This window comes from Dendrobates tinctorius, unplaced genomic scaffold (assembly GCF_039654945.1).
Source record: "Dendrobates tinctorius isolate UK_male_01 unplaced genomic scaffold, ASM3965494v1 ptg000126l, whole genome shotgun sequence".
Taxonomy (NCBI): domain Eukaryota; kingdom Metazoa; phylum Chordata; class Amphibia; order Anura; family Dendrobatidae; genus Dendrobates; species Dendrobates tinctorius.
Genome location: NW_027361794.1, coordinates 2971235 through 2995088, shown reverse-complemented (window position 1 = coordinate 2995088; position 23854 = coordinate 2971235). Strand labels below are relative to the sequence as shown.

The window sequence follows — 23854 nt, the reverse complement described above, 5'->3', positions numbered from 1 at the left end:
ACCAGAAGATCCTAGAACTGACCTACAAGATGATTGAGCTGCTGTCTGGAGAGGTGACACTGCTGGCAATGCTGGGACATTATACAGTAATGCTATGAAGGGATCGGGCGATTGACGGTATCATTGTATGTGTCAGGTTCCTATAAGATGTCAGGATGTCGCCATCTATTTCTCCATGGAGGAGTGGGAGTATTTAGAAGGACACAAACATCTATACAAGGACGTCATGATGGAGGTTCCCCAGCTCCTCACATCACCAGGTAATAGACAGGACTAAATACACACGGCCTATAATTATCTGTATGTGAAGAATGAATTCAGTCCCTGTCTGTGTTTCCTCCAGATCTATCCAGTAAAAGGACAACACCAGGGAGATGTTGCCGTCCTCTTCTTCCACAGGACTATAAACAAGGAGATCCCAATGTTCCTCAGGATCATCAGGTAGATGGAGAGAAGGTGTCATGAGATCTCCCCTATGATGTGTAGACGGCTGTGAAGGTCTTGTGCTCACTCTTGTTTTATCCACCAGTATTATATGTTTTATACTTGTGTAATGAGAACGGTGGAGATGGCAGGATTAGAGCTGATCATAGATGTGACTTCTCCATCTGTCTGTGACATTTACAATATTTGTTTCAGGATGAAGATCTGACCCATATTAATATTACAGAGACATATGTGAGGGGTGATGAGCGGTGTAAAGAGGAGATTCCTATATATGACTACCCAGGTGAGTAGTAACCACTAATTATGAGCAAATACTTTTGGCACTATTCGTTACTCGCACGGATAATACGCTAATCAGGCAATTCATTACTCGGCGAGTAATTTGCTATTTGCCTTGGTATATTCGAGTGACCTGCCCAGCATGTTCGGCGCCTTATTTGCAGCCAATGAACATGCTGGGGTTGCTTGCCAATCACAGTGATGCTAGCGCACTATCTCTACCTATTATAATAACTGCAAAATGTATTGTGATGTCCCCATCACGGCCTCTTTAGCATGTATGATACAGACCCCTTGGGTAATTTTTGGAAACCTTTGCACGTTGTGCAATAGTCAAATTTCTACTCTCAATCTCTATTTATTCTATTATTATAATTTGTTTATTGTGTTTCCCTTCTCACAGGCTCTTTCACCATGTATCTGGGAGCCTGATGTTGATTTTTGGGTCTGCACTTGCACATTTTGGAACATAAGTGCATTACTATGCTCCACACACTTCTTTGGGTTTCAGCCTAACACAGAATAATAATATGAGTAATGAAACAAGCTCCATATGTATCAGCTGCTAGTTCGAATATCTTAACCACACATCCCTTTATAAAGGGAAATTCAACATAATACCTCTGTTAGCATACGCCATATTCTCATATACGCAGTACCCACGTAGGTGGTCGGAACACCTGGCTTCAAAATCTAGGTCCTTCCCAACCTGCTGTCCAGGAATGAGGTACTTATGCCTCTTGCCCACAACCTGTAGTTGCACAGACACAACAGTCAGCAGCCATGTCCAGTTAATTGTACCAGCGCAGCGCTCAGTTGTCCCTTGTCAGCATATATGTCTCTTCCCAAATTGTTACTTACATGGGGCGTACACATTTATTAGCACTTTACATTGTCCGATGCTGAACAAAGACCATTGCTGGATTTTCCGGGCTCCTAAATGAGATTAGTGTCTCTTTATTAAACTGTTGCTTCCCTTAAATTTTATTTTCCACAGACCTATTCAGGGCGCAGCCTTACACATATTGAGACATGGTCACTGCCAAGCTAAGGTCTTTACCTGAGCTCTGTAGCACTGCCTGTCACCTGAGTAATACACTCCACAGATCTTGTCACTCTCTGGGACATATCCTGTAATTACTCCATTGTTCTACAAAACCATGAAAAAGATACATTCTGCCTGGTTGGGTAGTTTCCAGAAGAAGTGCGTAGGCTTGAGCAAAATGGTCAATGGCACTCCTGTCTCTTTCCTTTGAGGAGACTGCTTCCAAGTAAAACGAAGCTTGTACATGTTCCTGACATGGGTTTTGGGCCTGACAGTCTGACCACAATACAGGTCCTCTCTTGCATACACTGTATTCAGAATTTAATTCTAAGGCCTCTTTCACACATCAGGTTTTCGCCGTCAGGCGCGATCCGGCGCTTTTGACAGAAACCGGATCCGGCGAAATGCAATGCCGGATCCGGTTTCCCCCCCATTGACTTGCATTTGCGCCGGATCGCGCCGGATGGCCATGCGTTTCATCCGGTTTTCGCCGGATCCGGCAATGTGTCGCGATCCGGCGTCTGGAAAAAACGGCTACTGTAACGTTTTTTGTCTCCGGCGAAAAAGCCGGACATGCCGGATCCGGCGCGTCCGGCTTTTTCACACAATGAAAGCCTATGAGCGCCGCAATGCGCCGGATCTGTTTTTTTGGTCTGAGCATGCTCAGTAGCTCTGCCCACAGGAGATATATAAAAGCAAGACAATGGGACCCGCAGCCACACCCAACATGCCACCCAAGCCAAGAACCAGGAGCAGGAGAAGGCAGCAGACATCTGCAGCAGCAGCACCATCAGCACCACCCCAAATGGAGCAGCAAATGGAACATGCTGAGGAGGGGAGTCCAGCAGCAGATGAGAGACGGTAATTATCAAATCCCCCATTCCTCCAAACTAGGGCCATGGAATATCAAGATATTCATTGGCCCTTTGTTTCTGTTTATTCAACAGCCGCCAAAGAGATGCAGCAGCAGCAGAAATGGCATCACTGGCAGCAGCAGCAATACCCACAGCCATGGAGTCTGGCCATCAACAGGACAGCACATCTTCTTCTGGGAGCCCTCCCTCGCATCGTCAGCATTTGACGGTAAGTTTTTATTTCCAAAATCCATCATCTCTGTAATATATGTCTATTCATTGCCTTTTATTTCAAAACAGGAATCACAAGATGAAGAGGAGCTCCCAGAAGAAGAAGGAAGGGGTGGACAGACACCTGGAGTGGGCTCACAATTGGTAAGTTTTTTGCATCAAACGCAGAAACACAACATCACACTACACACAACACATAGAAAACAATGTTCTGCAGACCACACACAGCAAACAAATGCCTACATCCAAAGACATAACATTTTTTGTTTTCTTCTCTAGTCTTCCCAATCTGGTGCTCGGCCAAGAGGTCCTCGCAGTGCCTCCCAGGGTCGTCGGCGACAGCAACGCGGCGGTCACCAGCGTGTAAGTATAAATATTTTTGCTTTGTTTTTTTGCACTTTTTATTTCATTTCTTTTGTGGAGGCTAATGTTATTTTTGTCTTTTTCTTTAACAGCCTTCACAGCGTGCTCCCGACTCTGACGGTGAGGATGGAGGACTCGATGTCGACCACCTCATCGATCTCGTCAGACAAAGGGAGCCGCTCTGGAATATGGCTGACCGCCGCCACGCTGACCTTATCGTTACCCGACGACTCTGGGAGGAAATCTGTTCGCTCCTTGTGGGCCGCTGGGAGGACCTCGATGTTCGGGCCCAGATTAAAGAGCGTAAGTATATACAGTACCGGTTGCTTGATGTAAACCAGTGTTTCCCGAACTCCAGTCCTCGTGGTCCCCACGGATCATGTGTTCAGGATTTCTATTTATTATGGAAATCCTGAAAACATGACCCCTGGGGACCATGAGGACTGGAGTTTGTGAAACACTGATGTTGTATACTAACCACTCCTTTCTCGTTTCAGGGAACAGAATTGTGAATCGGTGGCGGTCTGTGAGGGATCGTTTCAAGAAGGAGTTCAATAAAGAGATGCGGGCCCCGAGTGGATCTGGAGGACGCAGGAGCAAGTACAAGTACGCACAAGCCCTGTCGTTCCTCCGGGAAACAATGCTCACCAGAAGGTAAATATTACACACCACATGTGAAAAAAATGTTAGATGTAACTTTTTTTTTTCAGCCAGGGCCATACCATGTCACTATTTTAATTGTTTTTTTTTCTCTTTATTCCACAGCACGGTGAGCAGCACTCGGGAGCCTGCACGATTGGACCCTTCTGAGGCGATCCCTGAGGAGACCGGAACCGAGGGACACTTCGACCGCCCCGGTACATCTGCACCTTCCCAGCCTTCCCACACATTCGACCCATCTGTCCCATCCACCAGCACAGGAGCATCGTGGCCGCCTACATTACATGAAGCTGCTGGTGAGGAGATCGCTTTCCCTTTACCCCACCCTTCTGCCCCTGCCACCTCTAGTACACCTGCGGGTACTGGGCGGCAGCGGCAGAGGGGTCAGGAAAAGAGTTATGCGCAAGAGTTCTTGCATCTGAATGCATCTTTCCAGAACTGTCTAAAAGTCTTGTCAGAGCAAATCTCCGCAGGCTTTCAGCAGATCAACTCCAGCATTCTGGAGGTGAAGACACTTCTGCAAACCATGCATTCAGAAGCAAGATCTTCGCCAAACCACACCTTTTTCAGGTCTGTTGTGGAGCGCATGGCAACACTATCTCCTACCCAGCAGATGCATGTAATGCATTCGTGCCACGGTGCTCTACAGCAGGTTACCTCCCAACCTCCACCTCCCACCACTGTAGTTCCTCCACCTGCACCCCCTCCAGCCACTTTCCATCCTCCCCCTCCTATTACATCTGCACCCCCTCCAGCCACTTTCCATCCTCCCCCTCCTATTACATCTGCACCCCCTCCAGCCACTTTCCATCCTCCCCCCTCCTATTACATCTGCACCCCCTCCAGCCACTTTCCATCCTCCCCCTCCTATTACATACCAGCAACCTCACCAGTACCAGCAACCTCCCCAGTACCAGACATCTCCCCACTTCCAGCAACCTGCCCCGTACCAAACTCCTTCCCCGTACCAAACTCCTTCCCCGTACCAAACTCCTTCCCCGTACCAAACTCCTTCCCCGTACCAAACTCCTTCCCCATACAACTTTCCATCAACATCATCTGCTCCTACAGTCCCTGCCCAACCCTCCACTCCACCGCCCACCACCTCTTCTGCCTCCAACATGTCCACCCATTCTGTAGCTTTTTCCACACCTTCTCCTCTAAATGTTCCTTCCCCACCACGATCCCAGTCCTCTCTCCACACACCCAGTGTCGAAGTGTCCCGCAGCCCCTCCAGCAGTATTTCCACCCCACACTACACAGATTTGTAATGTGTGTTTTTTAATAAAAATGCCCATTGGGTTTAAAACCTTTATTAAAAAAGTTTTTTGCACTTTAAAAACATTTTACAAAAAAAAAAAAAATTTTAAATAAAAGTTAAATTATCGTTTCACAATGGTTGTCTGTCTTTACTTTCTGCGGCGAACTATGTTTAAAAAAAAAGGTTAAATACAGGGTATTTCAAAGGTAAAAAGGTATTCAAAACCAGGTATATAACTGTGGGTAAATTTTAGCTTTTTGCCACAGTTGTGTTCCTGGTTGTGTTTGAAGCAAAGTATTTCACCTAAAAAGTTGTGTTTATTGTTGGTGATTTCCTAACAATGTACACAACTTTTGTTAAAAGGTGAAATACTTTGCATAAAACACAACCAGGTACACACCTGTGGCCTAAAGCTAAAAATAGTAGACCATGACAAGATAGCCAACTTTGGTTGGCAAAGGTATATACTGATGGTCCAGAAGGTACACAAGTTTGGTTAGGGCACAAATCTTTCACACTCTGTCATCCTGCCAGTGTACTCTGCCTTGAGGGGCCACAAGGGTCAATTTTAAAAACCGGATCCGGCGTAATCCGTCGAAAAACGGATAGAAAAACGGATGAACCGGATGAGACGGATCCGGTTTTGTCTGTCAAGAACAAGACGGATCCGGCAGAAAACCGGATCCGGCACATCAGGTTTTACAAAACATTTGCCGGATCCGGCATTCCGGCACGACGCCGGATCGCGCCTGACGCCGAAAACCTGATGTGTGAAAGTAGCCTTATGCTTTTGGTGTTTGGTAGAGTCTAATTTACTGACATTGATCATACGGCTCCCCCAACTCCTGTATTATATTAACCTTACAGCGGCTTCACTCGATATGACAGTGTCTCCTTTGGGATCTGGTTGCCAAAATGAACTGTGGAGCTCACAAAACTCAGGTTTTATGGCACCTGCTGGTCCTCTGAAAATGCAAGCGAGGGCCGCATAATGACATGGTGGTGGTGGAGGCGGGAAAAGCCCAAAATTCAAATGGGCATGTTTTACCTGCCATTGTAAAGTGCTGGGGAATATATATTCCACTATCTAGCTAACAATTTGGAAGGAGGGAGGGACCTCCCAAACGTAGGAGTGAGAGCTCTCCCAAATGTAAAAGGAAAAACTAAAGCCAAAACGCTACATGTGAATATATGCTAGTCTGACAATATTATTCCCAGATACCATATGTGAGTCAGAAAGGCATGCAGGCATCTTCTCCATACTGTTCTGATTTAGTTTTAGCTCTTTTCCATCCATTTCAGTTTTTTTCTTATGCACCCAGACCTGTTTGTTGGGTCCAGCAGAAAAATATTCGGCGTTCCCTTTGACTTGTATTAGATTCCTTATTCGGTACGAATACACGGATGTTAGAAATTATTTGTGCCGATTTTCCCAAATCTGAATTTTTCACTATTCTCTCATCGCTAGTAACCATTAAATACAGAGAAGTCACAGATTCGTCTCAGTCACTGGCTGCAAAATCGCCGCTACATCGGTGGTGTAGTCTGACCAAATTACAATCGTGTAATCACCATTTTGCCTCTAGACCACAACATTCTCCTCCACCCAAATCTGTTCAAATGACTTTGGGCATTGAAATCCCTTTTCTATAGAACTTACAACTTGGAGATCCACCTGCCCCCTGGGATTAGAAGACGCTGACCCTTACCTGCCCGTGTCTGAAAACCACAAAGCCAAATGACAGCTGTGGGGATGTGATTCGCTTAGGTGCAGCGGGAGACAAATATGAGACAGGTTCTTCAACAGTGCTTGCGGTTTATTCACGTCATAAACGCACAAGGCAGCGTAACACCAAAAAGTAGCCTTTAGCTCAGGCAAAATAACACAAAATGTCCGTGGTTGTAGACTCAGAGCAGGAGTCTCAGCACACATGGGAGGCTTAGTCCTCCCCACATACAGCTCCCTGGTTCAGGAGCAGGCCACATTATAAGGCTGTAGCCACACCCACGATCCCAGCAGCTGACTGGTCACCTGACTGTGACCTCACCACAGGTCCTTCAAACAACAACAATAACCATATCTGGTATGCATTACTTATGCCTTACATTATAGAGACAAGCCATTTATGAGGCACATATCTCCCATCGATTACACGACCCTTAGCCCTGCCACATACCTCCCCCCCTCTGCCTAAAGCCGTAGGGCTTGGCACTTTCACCTACCAGGCAAGGGATTCTGGAGAGGGCATCGGAAGCTGAAGTCTTGTAGGGCTAAGAACCAGCGGGTGACCCTAGCATTCTTGCCCTTTGTTTCCCTCATCCACCTGAGTGGGGCATGGTCGGATATTAACCTAAACTTCCGTCCCACCAGGTAGTACCGTAATGTGTCCACTGCCCATTTTATGGCCAAACACTCCTCTACAACTGAGTAATTTCTCTCACAAGAAGTCAACTTCCTACTCAAGTAGACAACAGGATGCTCCTCCCCACGTATCTCTTGGGAGAGGACTGCTCCTACCCCGACATCTGAGGCATCTGTCTGGAGGACAAATTCACGCTTAAAGTCTGGGGCCACCAAAACGGGTTGCTTACAAAGAGCTCCCTTCATTTCCTGGAAGGCTGACTCTGCTTCTTCGGACCAGCTGACCATCACTGACTTTGTCCCCTTTAGCAGATCAGTTAGAGGTGCAGCCATTGTGGCGAAGTTTGGGATGAACCTCCTGTAATATCCCACAATCCCCAGGAAGGCTTTAACTTGCTTCTTTGACAGAGGTCTCGGCCATGTTTGAATTGCCTCCACTTTATTGATTTGGGGTTTGATCTCGCCACGCCCCACTACATATCCGAGGTACTTGGCTTCTTCTCTCCCCAAGGCACACTTCTTCTGGTTTATTGTAAACCCCGCCTCTCTTAGAGCGTCAAACACTGCTTGGACCTTTTCCAGGTGAGTCTCCCAGTCCGGGGTAAAGATGACGATATCATCCAGATATGCGGCAGCATATAGCTTATGAGGCGCAAGGATTCTATCCATTGCCCTCTGGAAGGTTGCCGGAGCTCCCTGTAGGCCAAACGGCATCCGGACATACTGGAAGCACCCGTCTGGTGTGGAGAATGCCGTCTTCTCCTTGGCTTCCTGTGCCATGGGAATCAGCCAATATCCCTTTGTCAGATCCAAAGTGGTTATGTACCTGGCCGGTCCAAGTCTCTCGATGAGCTCATCAACGCGTGGCATGGGATAAGCGTCGAACTTGGAGACCTCATTCAGCTTCCGGTAATCGTTGCAGAACCTCCATTCACCATCAGGCTTTGGGACCAGGACAATCGGGCTCGACCAGCCGCTCTTGGATTCCTCAATGACCCCGAGCTTCAACATACACTGCACCTCCTTGGAGATTACCTCTTGCCGGGCCTCAGGAATACGATAGGGTTTCACGTTCACCCGCACATGTGGCTCGGTCAGAGTGTCGTGCTCCACCACCTTCGTGCACCCCGGCAACTCTGAGAACAGGTCGCTGTTTTTCTGGAGTAACTCTCGGCACTCCTGTTTCTGGGCCTTCGATAGAGTCTCCGCTATGGTAACGGCTCCAACCTCCCCTTCTAGGTTGCCCAGCAAGCACGGAGTTACCGCTGGCTCTCTATCTTGCCATGGCTTGATAAGGTTAACATGGTAAACCTGGTATGGCTTCCGTCTTCTGGGTTGGTGGATCATGTAGTTTACGTCTCCCAGCTTCTCCACCACCTCATATGGCCCTTGCCACTTGGCCAAGAACTTACTTTCCACCGTCGGGATTAGCACGAGAACTCAGTCTCCCGGATTGAACTGCCTCACTCTGGCTGACCGGTTGTAGACCCTGGCCTGAGCCTCTTGTGCCTGGCGGAGATGTTCTTTAACAATGGGCATCACCTTCGCAACCCTCTGCTGCATCAGTGCCACGTGCTCAATGACGCTTCTGTGGGGCGTGACTTCGGCTTCCCAGGTTTCCTTGGCTATATCTAGGAGACCTCGCGGATGCCGGCCGTACAGAAGCTCGAACGGCGAGAACCCCGTGGAGGCCTGGGGAACTTCACGGATAGAAAGCAGTAAATGCGGTAAGAGACAATCCCAGTCTCTACCATCTTCCTCTATGACTTTTCTCAGCATGCTCTTCAGTGTCTTGTTAAACCTCTCAACAAGGCCATCTGACTGCGGATGGTACACTGAAGTCCTTAACTGGGAAATTTGCAAGACTCTGCACAGTTCTCTCATCACCTTGCTCATAAAAGGTGTCCCCTGGTCGGTCAGGATTTCCTTCAGCAAACCTGTCCGGGAAAACACATGGACCAGTTCGCGGGCTATACTCTTCGCGGAGGAGTTTCTCAGGGGAATGGCCTCAGGATAGCGTGTGGCATAGTCCAGGATGACTAATATATACTGATGGCCCCGAGCTGATTTAACTAAGGGACCGACCAAGTCCATGGCAATTCTCTCAAATGGCACCTCAATAATGGGCAGTGGCACAAGAGGGTTCTGAAAATGAGATGTGGGGGCAGTTAACTGACATGTCGGGCAGGATCTGCAATAGTTTGCTATTTCCCGGTGACACCCAGGCCAATAGAACCTCTGTACAATCCGTTCCTGCGTTTTTTTCCACCCCCAGGTGTCCCCCCAAGATGTGTGAATGGGCCATGTCCAACACTTTCCGTCTATAGGGGCCTGGTACTATTAACTGCTCCACCCCTTCCTCCCTTATTTTCGTGACTCGGTACAACAATTCCCCACTCAACATAAAATAGGGAAACCTTGTGTCTGCTCCCGGCTCTTGTGCAACCCCATTAATGACGGTGACATTGTTAAAGGCTTCCCTTAGCGTGGGGTGCCTATGTTGGGCAGTCCCAAAATTCTCCCCGGCCACCCCTAACTCCGGGATGTCAGGTACAGGGGACCCTTCCTCTTCATCCCCAACAAGGACGCATAAAGGAAACCCGTCTGCCTCAGGTGGTGGCGATACCTCAGTGGAGTGGATTGGTTCCCTGCTCTTGCTAGCACCCTCAGAACCCATCCCCCACAGATCCCAAAACAGACAGAAATCCCGGCCAATAATTATAGGATGCAACAAGTCTCGAACAACGCCAACTTCATGCGACTCGGTGCCATGCGCCGTTTCAATATTCACCCTAGCCATAGGGTAGTCCTTTGCATCGCCATGTATGCACCGAACACCAATCTTTTTACTCCGGAGTATGTTGAGAGGAAAACTGGCCCTCACAAGGGTCACCAAGCTCCCGGAGTCCAGAAGTGCCATTACTGCTCGACCGTTCACCTTCACGGGACACGCTTGTGGCCCCTTGTTAGGTAGCGAGTTCACACTGCAAGCTGGATATGCGTAGTATGAACTACGGCGTCCCATGCTGCAGTCCATCGGCTCAGTGGTCTGGGGACAACGGGCCGCTATATGTCCTGGCCTGTGACACTTCCAGCAAATAATATCACCCGAGGGGACCTTGGGCACCGCCTTCCCCGCCCCTTTTGACCTTTGACGCACCATCCCTTTTTGGGACTTCGCCCCCTGGTGGGACCCCCAATATGGAATGGGCTGCTTCCCCAAGGAACCTTCCATCCCCTGGTATCTCTCGACCAGCCCAACCAGTTCATCAGCATTTTGGGGATCACCCTGGGCAACCCAAGTCTGTAGAGGTCTCGGCAGAGAATGCACAAACCGATCCATCAGAACTCGCGCTACCATCTGTGCAGGGGAAGCCGACTCTGGCTGCAGCCATTTCTGGACCAGGTGCAACAGGTCAAACATTTGGGAGCGCGGGGGTTTGTCCCGGTGATAGGCCCGGCGATGAACTCGCTGTGCCCTGGTAGTCATTGTTACCCCCAAGCGTGCGAGAATTTCCGCTTTTAATTTGGGATACTCTCTAGCATCTTGTACGGTCAGGTCAAAGTACGCCTTTTGGGGCTCCCCCGTTAGGTATGGGGCCAGTACCTCTGCCCACCGCTCTGGCTGAAGTTTTTCCCTCTCAGCCACCCTCTCAAACACCGTCAGGAAGGCCTCCACATCATCCTCAGGGGTCATTTTTTGTAATGCGCGTCTTACCGCCTTCTCGACGTCGGTGGCATCAGCCCGACCTGGGGTTGGGGCGCTCGTCCTGCCCTCCTGGATGGCGGTTGCCAGAAGCTGCATCTGCTGCCGTTGTTCCTGCTGGCTCTGCTGGAACTGCTGCCGCTGCTCCTGCTGGCTTTGCTGGATCTGCTGTAACAACAGCTTGTTGGTTTCCTGCTGCAGTGCCTGGGACTGGACCAGGTGTTTCATGAGGTCCTCCATGATTCCAGGCAATGCTTGTTGCCCCGCTGCAAACTTCACCCAAGACATGCAGCAACTGTCTCAAGTCTCTGCTGGGACCGCTGCCCGCACGTCTACCACCAATTGTGGGGATGTGACTCGCTTAGGTGCAGCGGGAGACAAATATGAGACAGGTTCTTCAACAGTGCTTGCGGTTTATTCACGTCATAAACGCACAAGGCAGCGTAACACCAAAAAGTAGCCTTTAGCTCAGGCAAAATAGCACAAAATGTCCGTGGTTGTAGACTCAGAGCAGGAGTCTCAGCACACATGGGAGGCTTAGTCCTCCCCACATACAGCTCCCTGGTTCAGGAGCAGGCCACATTATAAGGCTGTAGCCACACCCACGATCCCAGCAGCTGACTGGTCACCTGACTGTGACCTCACCACAGGTCCTTCAAACAACAACAATAACCATATCTGGTAGGCTTTACATTATGCCTTACATTATAGAGACAAGCCATTTATGAGGCACATATCTCCCATCAATTACACGACCCTTAGCCCTGCCACACAGCGTACATAGTATGTGCTGATGTTGAGGGAGGGCTAAATTTACCCTTCACGGTTGATCCAGTGATTTCCAAATTAATTCACAGGGCGTTGCTAGCAACTGGGAATGACCACACGGAGACGGGGGTCTCTGTACGGGAGGATCAAGACAGATCACTAGTCCCCTTTATTTTAATCACTTCTTTTATAATATTTTGCTTAATTATGCAAAGTTCTCAACTACCAATAGCATCATTTCACTTTATAAGCCAATAATATTGCAAGAAAACCGGAAACTGCATATATGTCCGTATCCAAATAGCATAGAAAGTAGTATAATGGTATATTCTTCAGAATTCTACACCCCCCGGGTCCCTTATCTTGCACCTGATGGGAACAGTCTGGTTTCATGACAGCCTGAACTTTTTCATCCTAATTACAAAAATGTATCTTACAACAACAAAAATAGAGAAACGAAACCTTCAGAGAATGGAGAAAATGAAACCAGCTCTGATTTTAGTTTTAACTCTTCACACTGACAAGTTAGAAAATCACTTGAAAGTGTATGGTAATGATGCTGTTGGCTTCTTAGAACCCTGATATCTTATTGGATGAATCTACCTTCTCTTCCTTCTGTGCTGCTGAATGTGCTCATATGGTCCCTACATGACCAGGTCCAGTCTTTCTGGCCAAACTTCGCTTTCATGATCAACAACATTAGCCTCTTTACGACCTTTGACGTATCCATACATTCAAGTCACCTGGTACTTACTGACATCGGATGTGTGAATCCGTCATGGAGATTTCCCTTGCACAGGGCCTGTGGGTGCGCAGTCACTGCCGAGTGTCAGCTGATTCTGACAGCTGACATCCGTAACTCAGTGAAGGAGCTGTGCCCGCATCGTTCCCGGCACTGTAACCCCCAAAATACTGGAATCAATATCGATCGTAGTATTTAGCAGACAAGCAGAGGGAGGGAGCCCCAGCTGCTCTCGATCGCCGATGTTGTAGAAAGTTTACAAGCGATCAGATTGTAAAAAGTGAAAGTCCCATGGTGGGACAAAGTAAATATAGAAAAAATTGAAAACATATTGTAAAAATATATATAAAAACCCCCCACAAAATAACTGCAAAAAAATTAATATATTGTACCCATAAATAAATATTTTTATGAAAATAAAATTAAACAAAGTACACTTATTTGGTATAGTCACGTCCGAAACCGCCCGACCTATAAAACTGTCCTACGTCATTTTGTCTCGCAAAAATCAAGCCATCATACAGCTCCATCAGTAGAAAAGTAAAAAAGTTATAGCTCTCAGAATAAAGCAATGCAAAAATAATTATTTTTTCTGTAAAATAGTTTTTATTATGTAAATGCGCCAGAACATAAAAAACTATATACATTTGGTTTTGCTGTAATTGTACTGACCCGAAGAAAAAAGCTGCCTTATCAATTTTATCACACACGGAATGGCTTTAAAAAAAAAAAAAAAAATTGCTGGTTTTTGTTCATTCTGTCTCCTAAAAATCAGAATACAAAGCGATAAAAAATGTCATGTGTCTGAAAATGGTACCAATAGAAACGTCAACTCGTCCTACAACAAACAATACCTCACATGACTCTGTGGACCAAAATATGGAAAAATTATAGCTCTCAAAATATGGTGATACAAAAACTAGTTTTTGCAAAAAAATGGTCTTTAACTGTGTGACTGCAGCCAAACATAAAAAATACAGTTGTACTCAAAAGTTTACTTAATCCCGGCAGATTTTTTTTCTTTCTTGGCCTCTTTTCAGAGAATAGGAATGATAACACTAAAAATTTTTCTCCACTCATGGTTAGTGGTTGGGTGAAGCCATTTACTGTCAAATTACTATGTTTTCTCTTTTTACATCATAATTACAACCCAAAACATCCAAATGACCCTGATCAAAAGTTCACATATCCCATTTCTTAATTCTGTGTATTGCCCTCTCTAACATCAATGGCAGCTTTAATTTTTTGGGGTAGTTGTGGATGAGGTTCTTTATTTTCTCAGATGGTAAAGCTGCCCACTCTTCTTGGCAAAAAGCCTCCAGTTCTTGTAAATTCCTGGGTTGTCTAGCATGACCTGCGCTCTTGATATCTCCCCAGAGTGGCTCAATGATATTGAGGTCAGGATATTGAGATGGCCACACCAGAATTTAATCTTTGTTCTGCTGTAGCCAATGACAGGTCGACTTGGTCTTGTGTTTTTGCTCGTTGTCATGTTGGAACGTCCAAGTACGTCCCATGCGCAGCTTCTGGGCTGATGATTGCAAATTTGCCTCCAGTATTTGCTGATGATGTACTGCATCTTTCCTTCAACGTTGACTAAGTTTCCTGTACCTTTGTAGCTCACACATCCACAAAACATCAGCGATCCACCTCTGTGATTTTCAATAGGAATGGTGTCTGTTATACCGTGATGACTCTGGAGTGGACCCTCTGGGTCATGGCACACACCTTCCCTGGGCGAGCTGGCCTAGTGAGGACTACCCCCTATACAGGGAGTATCATGGGCAAGCCCAAGGGGGTAAGATACCACGACTGCTGGAACCAGGTGGCCGGCTCACAGGAGACAGGAATGAGTGTGTTTGCGGGACGCAACGGAGAGTAAGCTGCAGACAGGAGAGCGCAAAGCGTGGCCTCAGGAGTGCGCAGGTTATAGAACTGTAGAGAAGCGTGTACACGGGAGTGTGCTAGATACTGAGCTGTGCAAGGCGGGTGTACGAGAGCACGTGTGGCATGTACAGGCGAGCATGCCCGAGAGTGGGTAAAGCAAGGAAGCACACCAAAGTTACGGAAAGACAGAGCACAGAGTAAAGAGTAGGTGCGGAGCATGTGCCAGCGGGCACGGCAGAGCAAAGCACAGAGACAGGGCAAAAGGCAGAGGACCCGAGTACAGCGCACAGCCAACCAAGGACCAAACCGACCAAGTCAGGCTGCAAAACAATAACCAGGCACCTCCCACAGGGGGAGGTAGCCTGATATAGCACATGATCACTTGGACTTCTGGGTCAGGTCCTTCAAATATGCCATTTTATTACTCAACACATTGTGCCCAGATTGTGCTCCAGGAGATACACACATCATACATTAAGTGGACTCTTCTGACCATAGTAATGCCAAATACATGGATACTAAATGTGGTTTGGGTACACTGCAAGGCTTAGAAGCGAGGGGGATATTTGATTTTTGGATAGTGTATATTGCTGAATTGGTTTATAGAAGCCATGTTTCTTTTCAAGAGCTAATGTGAAAACCTCTGTTATTCCATTGACTGTTGATGGACCTGAGTGGGGATTTGATTTTTCTTAGATGAAGTTTTTATTAGTATTCTTTTCACCTACATAACATTGATTGGTGGATTTTATTCCATATTTGCGAGACATAATGAACCAATAGGTGAACATCACTCTGCACTGGTTCATCTTATGTTTTTCCATTAGACTGTGAACTGTCATTGTCTTGATGAATAATTCAATATTTTTACATAACTTGCCATTTTTACTGACAGTTTAAGAAGAAATTTTTAAAAATGCAATTATTAAGGATATCTTCACACAAAAATAATTATTGGTTTTATCCTTGGCAGATGACTGTACCATGAGATCAGAGGGACAGCTGACATCATCCCTTCACAACAATGATCTATCATCTAATCCATTGAAACAGGTCCTGTCGTCTGATTCATTACCGACAATTAAGGAAAATCAAAGTCACAAAATAATCATTAACAAACAAAATGCTTCTAAAGCAAAAAAGTCATTTTCACGTTCAGAATATGGAAATAATTTTTCCCTCAAAAAGTCTTTTCTTAAATATAAAAAAATTCACACAGCGGAGAATAAATTTTCTTGTTCCAAATGTGAGAGATGTTTTAACCAGAAATGCTTTCTTGTTATTCACCAAAGAACTCACACAGGGGAAAAGTCATTTTCATGTTCAGAATGTAGGAAATGTTTTACAAATAAATCATGTTTATTCAGGCATCAAAGAACTCACACAGGGGAGAAGCCGTTTTCATGTTCAGAATGTGGGAAACGTTTTACAGAGAAATCAAATTTTTTCAGACATCAAAGAACTCACACAGGGGAGAAGCCTTTTTCATGTTTAGTATGTGGTAAACGTTTTAACCAGAAATCAGATTTTGTTATACACCAAAGAACCCACACAGGGGAGAAGCCATTTTCCTGTTCAGAATGTGGGAAATATTTTGCAAAGAAATCATATTTTGTTAACCACCAGAGAACCCACACAGGTGAGAAGCCATTTTCATGTTCAGAATGTGGGAAATGTTTTACTCGGAAAGCGCATCTTGATGGCCACCAGTTAACTCACACAGGGGAGAAGCCTTTTTCATGTTCAGAATGTGGGAAATGTTTTAACCGAAAAGAGCATCTTCATAGCCACCAGAGAACACACACAGGGGAAAAGCCTTTTTCATGTTCAGAATGTGGGAAATGTTTTAACCGAAAAGAGTATCTTCAGAGCCACCAGAGAACTCACACAGGGGAGAGGCCCTTTTCATGTTCAGAATGTGGGAAATGTTTTAACCGCAAAGAGCATCTTGATAGCCACCAGAAAATTCACACAGGGGAGAAGCCGTTTTCCTGTTCAGAATGTGGGAAATATTTTGCAAAGAAATCATATTTAGTTTACCACCAGAGAACTCACACAGGGGAGAAGCCTTATTCATGTTCAGAATGTGGGAAATGTTTTACACATAAATCAGATTTTGTTAAGCACCAGAGAATTCACACAGGGGAGAAGCCTTTTTCATGTTCAAAATGTGGGAAATGTTTTACACGGAAAGCACATTTTGAGAGTCACCAGAAAACTCATACAGGGGAGAAGCCTTTTTCATGCTCAGAATGTGGGAAATGTTTTAACCGGAAAGCGCATCTTGATAGCCACCAGAGAACTCACACAGGGGAGAAGCCCTTTTCATGTTCAGAATGTGGGAAATGTTTTAACCGGAAAGAGCATCTTCATAGCCACCATAGAACCCACTTGGGGGAGAAGCCTTTTTCATGTTCAGAATGTGGGAAATGTTTTGTGAAGAAATTATCTCTTCTTAATCACCACAAAATTCACACAGGGGAGTTGCCTTTTTCATGTCCTTAATGTGGGAAATATTTTACACAGAAAACAACTGTTAATAAACATCAGAGAAGTCACACGGAGGGAAGTCTTTTTCATGTTCAAAGTGTGGGAAATGTTTAAACTAGAAAGAGCATTGATAGCCACCAGAGAATTCTCACAGGGGAGAAGCCTTTTTCTTCTTCAGAATGTGAGAAATGTTTAACCAGAAAGCATATCTTAATAGCCACCCAAGGACCCATTTGGTGGAGAAGTGTTTTTCATGTTCAGACTGTGGGAAATGTTTTAACCGGCAAGAGAATCTTGATTGCTACCAGAGAACTCACACAGGGGGAAGCCTTTTTTCGATTCAGAATGTGGAAAATGTTTTTTGAAGAAATAATCTCTGTCGTGTAATACAGGGACAACCAGCAGAGGGCGAGGAAGGGAGGTAACAGGAGCTCACCTCAAGCGAAGACCTGTAGAGTTGAGCAAACACCGCTAGAGGGCAGTAGAGAGGTCATACAAGCCAAGTCAGCAACAGCCGGGTATGCAGTATCAGAGGGGAAGGCAGGTACAAGGTCTGAAGTAAGCCAGAGGTCAAAAAGCTGGTCGGGATCGCGGTAACAAGAGGACGAGACGAAAGCACAGCCAGTAACACGCTAAATGTCAGAGCCAGACAGAACAATCCAAAACAAAAACAGAAGACGGAAGGGCAGGTCAGAAATCAAGCAAGGTCATACACTGTGGGGAACAGTAACATAGAAAACACTATATCAGAAGTAGGGAAATAGCCCCCACGCACCAGAGAGAGGCAGAGAAGATTAACCTCCACCTGACTAGGCCGGGAAGCAGAAAGCAAACCTCGACCAGGATCATGACAATCTCTTTGTAGTCACCAAACATTTCACACACTTGAGATGCCTTTTTCATGTTTTTAATATGCGAAATGTTTTACATGGAAATCAACTGTTAATCAACATCAGAGAATTCACACAGGCAAGAAGCCTTTTTCATGTAAAAATGTTGGAAGGGTTTTTTTACCGAAAATTGTATCATCTTAAAGGGGTTGTCCACTACTAGGACAACCCCTTGTCATTCCTCGTGATTGGCCTTGTTTAAATGAAAACAGTCATACTCGCCTCCTGTGCCTGCTCTGTTCTTGCATCGTCAGGACTCACGTTTCCTGAGGTTCAAATGAGGTTGTTATATCACACGAGCCCTGCTCCCAGTCCGTTCCAACTTTACTACCCACACCTTATTTTAACAGAACTAAACATGAGAAATGAGAAGGGCTTGTTCAAGTAGTGGATAATGCTTTTAAATATCCAAAATATCATACAGAGAAAAGTCATAATGACCATACCTAGAGTGTGAAAAATGAATTCCTCGAAAATCGTATTTATCGTATTTTATAATCGTATCTTTTTTTTAACTTTTTTTATTTGATGAAAACAGAAAAAATAGAAAAGCATTTACATGTCATGTTGTTTTTCAGAGGGTCAGTTGCTTAACAATTTTATATATCATAGGAACACATTCAGGATGAACAATTTTTCAATTTCTCCGCTTCATTTTTTTTATATTTATATTGTCTCAACAATACTTTAACTGCAAATATGTAAGAAAGAAAAAAGGAACGCATATTAACTTATTACCATATTAACCATATTATCATCCTAGACCTTCAGAACTCCCAAAGACCCTCCCAGTTCTTCATAGCTATATCATGATACATATCTAAACACCCCCATCAACTGAGATATTTCTGATTGTGTGTAACTGTGTTCAATAACAGTTCTCCACTTTCTGAAAAATCTTTGTTATTTTTTCCTTAAGTTTTTCCGTTTCTAATTTGTCATATATCATCAGCGTTTTCAGTGAGTCTATTACTTCTGATAATTTTGAAGTCTGTTTTTCCAACCAGTGTCTGGTACATATAATTATCAAATTTATAATTAATTTTAGGTACTGATGTATGTCTTCTCTCAGAATTATTCTTTAGATGTGGAAAGAGTTGATCTCTAGAAAGCTGATACACATCCCGTTGAAATATGTCTCATTTAAGAGCTTTGATTTGGTGGTCCCATTTTCCCAATTCTATCGCTGGGATGATTATGGTGTGCCTAATTTGCAAGCCATACTTTCAGGAGTCTTCCTCAAAACTTTTGAGGACCTAAGATCATCCATCATGCCGACTCCCAGGTAATTTTTATTTCTCCTATGTCCAATTGAAAAGTTTCCTATCCTCTCATCCAGCAATTTTTTCCCAAGTAGCTCCGTCTTCAATCCAACAATTTATCCTGGGGAAAAAAGGATTTTCTAGAGGGGTCTCAGTCGCCTACAATTATCTTAACTCTCCCACAAATGATAAGCTTCAATACATGGTCAAGTTGGAAAATGACCTAGGCACTTCCTTTACCCAAGAACAATGGCAATTAGCCATATCCTGGCCCCTTAAAAGCTCATCGTGTATTAACCATATGGAAATTGCAAAAAAAATTTCAAGTTCGCTGGTACATCCCCCCCCAATCGTATAGCCCATTTCTTTCAAGGATCTTCCCCTCTTTGTTGGAAAAACTGTGGTGAAATAGGCACGCTTTTACACTCTTGGTGGTCTTGTTGTAAATTAAAACCCTTTTGGGATGATATATTTCAGATACTATCAGCTTGTACTGGATGCGCAGTTCCAATGAGCCCCGCATTAGCTTTATTAAACATGGGCATCACTGATCTTCCTTATGCTAATAGATGGCTCTGTTCTTTTGTACTAACTGCTGCAAGACAAGCCCTCGCCTCCAATTGGAAATTACAATCCATCCCATCACTGGATGACATTTGGCGGAGAATGGACTCATTCTATTCACATGAACTAATTCTATCATGGGACATTACTAAAAAGGATAAAACTCAACAAAGATGGAGCACGTGGCCTGACGTAAAAAAATTATTCTGTACTTAACAAATCTATGTATAGCAAGTACACCTTCCACCATTGAGGGAAATGATCTGATAGTCTGTGGAATTTTGAATTAGTCAACTTACTTGGTTGATTCCTATAGAGTTTTACACTTGGAGAGTATACCCTTTCATATATATATATATATATATTTTATTTTTTTTTTCCCCTTTGATAACTTACTGTTTTGATTTTCCTGTTCTTCCCCCTACCCCAGCCGAGAGGAAAGTTTCAACATTTTCAGTTTATCCTCTCTCATTCCCTGGTTCATTACTTCAGTGTATTTTTTGTTATATTATTCTTCAATGTATCAACACTGTACGCTATATTGTACTTATGATGAACCTGTTAATTTATCCCCCCCTTTTTATACCTGTTATACTCAGAAAACCTTAATAAAAAAACTATTGAATAAAAAAAAAAGAATTATTCTTTAGATTAAGATATTGGAATAAACAAGATTGTGGGTTTTGGGAATAGCTATTTTCCATATTCTATATATATATAAGCCACAGAGTCTTCCCAAAATTTTTGAATGTGGGGGAATTCCCAATTACAGTGCCATAAATTTGCTTTATGCAGATTGCATTTAGGACAACTTTTGATGAAATGGGCAAGCGCATTGTGATATTTTAACTTAAAAGCATATTATTATTTCTTTCTGTACTGTGTTTTATATAAATATGTGATTTTCAGGTTTTGTATTAGTTTATGCCTGATGAAGATGGATAACCTTATTTGTTGGTGCTCAAGTAGGGTCCCAGACCTTTACAATTAGCTGAGTGAGAATTTGGCACACAAGCGGATAAAAGTAGAACAATTTTAATGGTAGTCCCCAAACGTGGTATGTAGAGATGAGCGACTTGGCCTTTTTTAGGGTTGAGTCGGGTTTCATGAAACACGACTTTCTCAAAAGTCGAGTCGAACGAAATGGGCCGACTATAGGGAAAAGTCGGGGTCCGACTGAAACATGAAACCCAATGCAAGTCAATGGGGAAGCAAAGTCGGCAGGGAGTGTAGGACAGTAAACACACCTACAGTGCCCATTTAAATGCCAACAACATCAATTCTTATTACTGAAGCTTGTCAACCTTAATTTACTTCATAATAATAGTTACGCATTGAAAACTGGGGGTTATTTGGCTAAAGTTGTGGGTTGGGCTGGCTCCAGGTTTTCGTGTGCCCCGGGCCAAAGAGTGTCAGTGCGCCCCTTTAACACATACCACAATTCATGATGCTCCGATACGGCACAGAAATATAGGTATAGTACAATAAAAAATACTTCACTTCTTACATGACATGACTGATATCTATTTTAAATTCTACAATAGTTCAAAAAGCGGACAGTATATTACTCCATACAGTATTATGGCAACCACATAGTGCGCCAAACAGAATGAGCCCCATATATTTCTCTATACAGAATAATTGGTCCCATACAATTTTCCATACAGTATATGGTGAGCTCCACATAATGCTACAGTATATTTTGGTGCCCATGGATGATACTCCACTGTCTTATGGGCCCAAATATTGCTCCATATATAATGGGCCCCATTTAGAATGCTTCAGTGTATAATGGGCCCCATAGATGCTGTTCCAGTGTCTGATCTGCCCCATTTAGAATGCTCCAGTATATGATGGGCCCCATGGATGATGCTCCAGTGTCTTATGGGCCCAAATAATGCTCCATATATAATGAGCCCCATTTCTTTTTTTTTTAAATCAGATAATATTTATTAATAAGATTCAGAATGAAATTGCACACAAAGACATATTTACAGACATTATAAAACCAATCCCCCATTTCCCTCCCTCCACCCCCCCTCCCTTAAATCCTCAACTGCCAATAATGAGACATTAGCATCCATTGCTTACACATGTAAACAGCATCCCTCCGGAATCAGTTTCTCTCCACCCATGGTTTCCAAAGTGATTCAAAAGATTTCACACTTTTCCTTTTCTTATAAATATCCTTCTCCATTTTAACAACTACATCAGACTGTCTATAAAATTCCCCCAGAGTCGGCGGCTCTCCACTCAACCAATGTCTGGCAATCAATTTACGTGCAACATATAGTAATCTAGCTATGGCCAGTTTATGGTGATTTTGAACTTGAATCTCCTCCACATACCCCAAAATGCATACCACAGGATCCCATGTGATTGTACATCCATACGATTTCCCAATTGCTTCTCCCACCTCCAACCAGTATGCATTCAGTCTCGTACATTGCCATAGCATATGCAGAATCCCCGCTCCCTCAGACCGACACCTAGGACATTCAGAAGTCTGTCTCAACCCTGCCCTATAAAGCCTATCTGGAGTTCTATATACTCTGTGAAGTACATAATATTGTGAAAGTCTACCCGGCTCACTTAATGATAACTGAGGAATATATCCCATGATATCTTCCCATGTATCCTCCTCTATCCTTCCCACCTCTTCCTCCCATTTCTCTTTTACTTTAATGGGAAATCTATTAAGAAAGGTATGCAGCAAATCCCTGTAAATATTTGAAACTACCCCCTTCGTTCCACCCTCCGCACATACGTAGTTCACCAGAATATCTCTACATATTTTCATATTAACCTTTTTACTCTGCGCCTGATAGGCATGTCTCAGCTGTCCATATTGAAACCTGCTGCTCTCCCGCAACCCATACCTCCCCCGCAGTATCTCAAAGGGCAATAACCCCCGTTCGTCCTGTATCTGATCCACATATAGTATACCTAGTGATATCCAATTTTTAAATTCCCCCATTTTAACAAATTCAGGCAGTACTTCATTGTTTCAAATTGGGGAGAGATTTGATAATGCTCCCACTTCTCTTGTCCTTTTAATTGCCTCCCACACTCTGTGGATTAGCATCAAAGTAGGATAGGTCCCACCCAGCTTCCCAAAATTCCCTGCCTCCAGACCTTGAACCAATGGGTCCCTTCCCACCAACCAAACCATAATCCTTTGAACCGAACCCAATCCTTTCTCCTCTCTCCATCCTCTTAACTGCTGACCCTGTGCCGCCAAAAAATAAATCCAGGGATTCGGAAGAGCCAATCCCCCCCCATCCTTAGGCCTCTGCATGAGTTCCAGCCTGATTCTCGGCTGTTTTTTCCCCCATACCAGGTCTCGAAATATAGAGTTAATGGTACGAAACCACCTTCTGGGCAGCCACACAGGGGAGTTATGCAATATATATAACAATTGAGGCATAAGAATCATTTTAGCCAGGTTTATCCTACCCACCACAGAGAGGCACAACCTACACCACACCCCTACTTTCTTCCTAAATTTGTCCAGTAATGGGGACAGATTTAAATCAATATAACTCGAAAGAGGAAGGGACACCTGAACTCCCAGATATTTGAACCGCTGAACCACCGGCAACCTACTACCCTCCAGTGTCGTCGGAATCTCCCCACCCCCCTCATCTACCAGCAAAATATTCGACTTTGCCCAATTGATCTCTAGACCCGAAACTTCCCCAAATGCCCCAAGAATATTCATCACCCCCTCTAAGGCCTCTCCAGAATTTTCTAAAAATAATAGTATGTCATCTGCGTATAAGGCTATTTTCTCCTCTATCATACCATACCGGAACCCCTTAACCAAAGTCGAGTTCCTGATTGTCTGCGCCATGGGCTCCACTGCCAACGCAAAAAGTAGCGGCGACAGCGGACACCCCTGCCTAGTCCCCCTATTTAAACCAAAACTTCCAGAAACCTCCCCCATTAACTCTCACCCTAGCAGTCGGAGAAAAATACAACAACTTCACCCACGAGACAAAAATTGGTCCAAATCCAAAAGATCTCAACACTTCCCAAAGATA

General features: G+C 44.5%; 2 protein-coding genes across 2 annotated transcripts in view; both read left to right on the top strand.

The window, feature by feature from the left end:
* The window catches only part of LOC141047236 (uncharacterized), a 351306-nt gene extending 334143 nt beyond the window's left edge, over positions 1 to 17163 (top strand). Inside the window, exons 4-7 of the mRNA XM_073542218.1 lie at positions 137 to 260; positions 344 to 441; positions 640 to 730; positions 15579 to 17163. Of these exons, the coding sequence (XP_073398319.1) occupies positions 137 to 260; positions 344 to 441; positions 640 to 730; positions 15579 to 17110 (1845 nt within the window). The 3' untranslated portion in view covers positions 17111 to 17163. The remainder of the gene's footprint in view (positions 1 to 136; positions 261 to 343; positions 442 to 639; positions 731 to 15578) is intronic.
* LOC141047260 (uncharacterized) lies at positions 3704 to 5169 on the top strand. Its single transcript, XM_073542266.1, has 2 exons — positions 3704 to 3873; positions 3985 to 5169. Exons 1-2 carry the CDS (start codon positions 3782 to 3784, stop codon positions 5162 to 5164), a joined length of 1272 nt encoding a protein of 423 aa, XP_073398367.1. The 5' UTR covers positions 3704 to 3781; the 3' UTR covers positions 5165 to 5169.
* Positions 17164 to 23854: the final 6691 nt, after the last annotated feature.

Bases quoted from the DNA above. Each gene is read 5' to 3' on its own strand.
- LOC141047260 (XM_073542266.1), top strand. From the start codon at position 3,782: ATGCGGGCCCCGAGTGGATCTGGAGGACGCAGGAGCAAGTACAAGTAC. The intron at 3,874-3,984 runs GTAAATATTACA...TTTATTCCACAG, and splicing joins GAAACAATGCTCACCAGAAG to CACGGTGAGCAGCACTCGGG.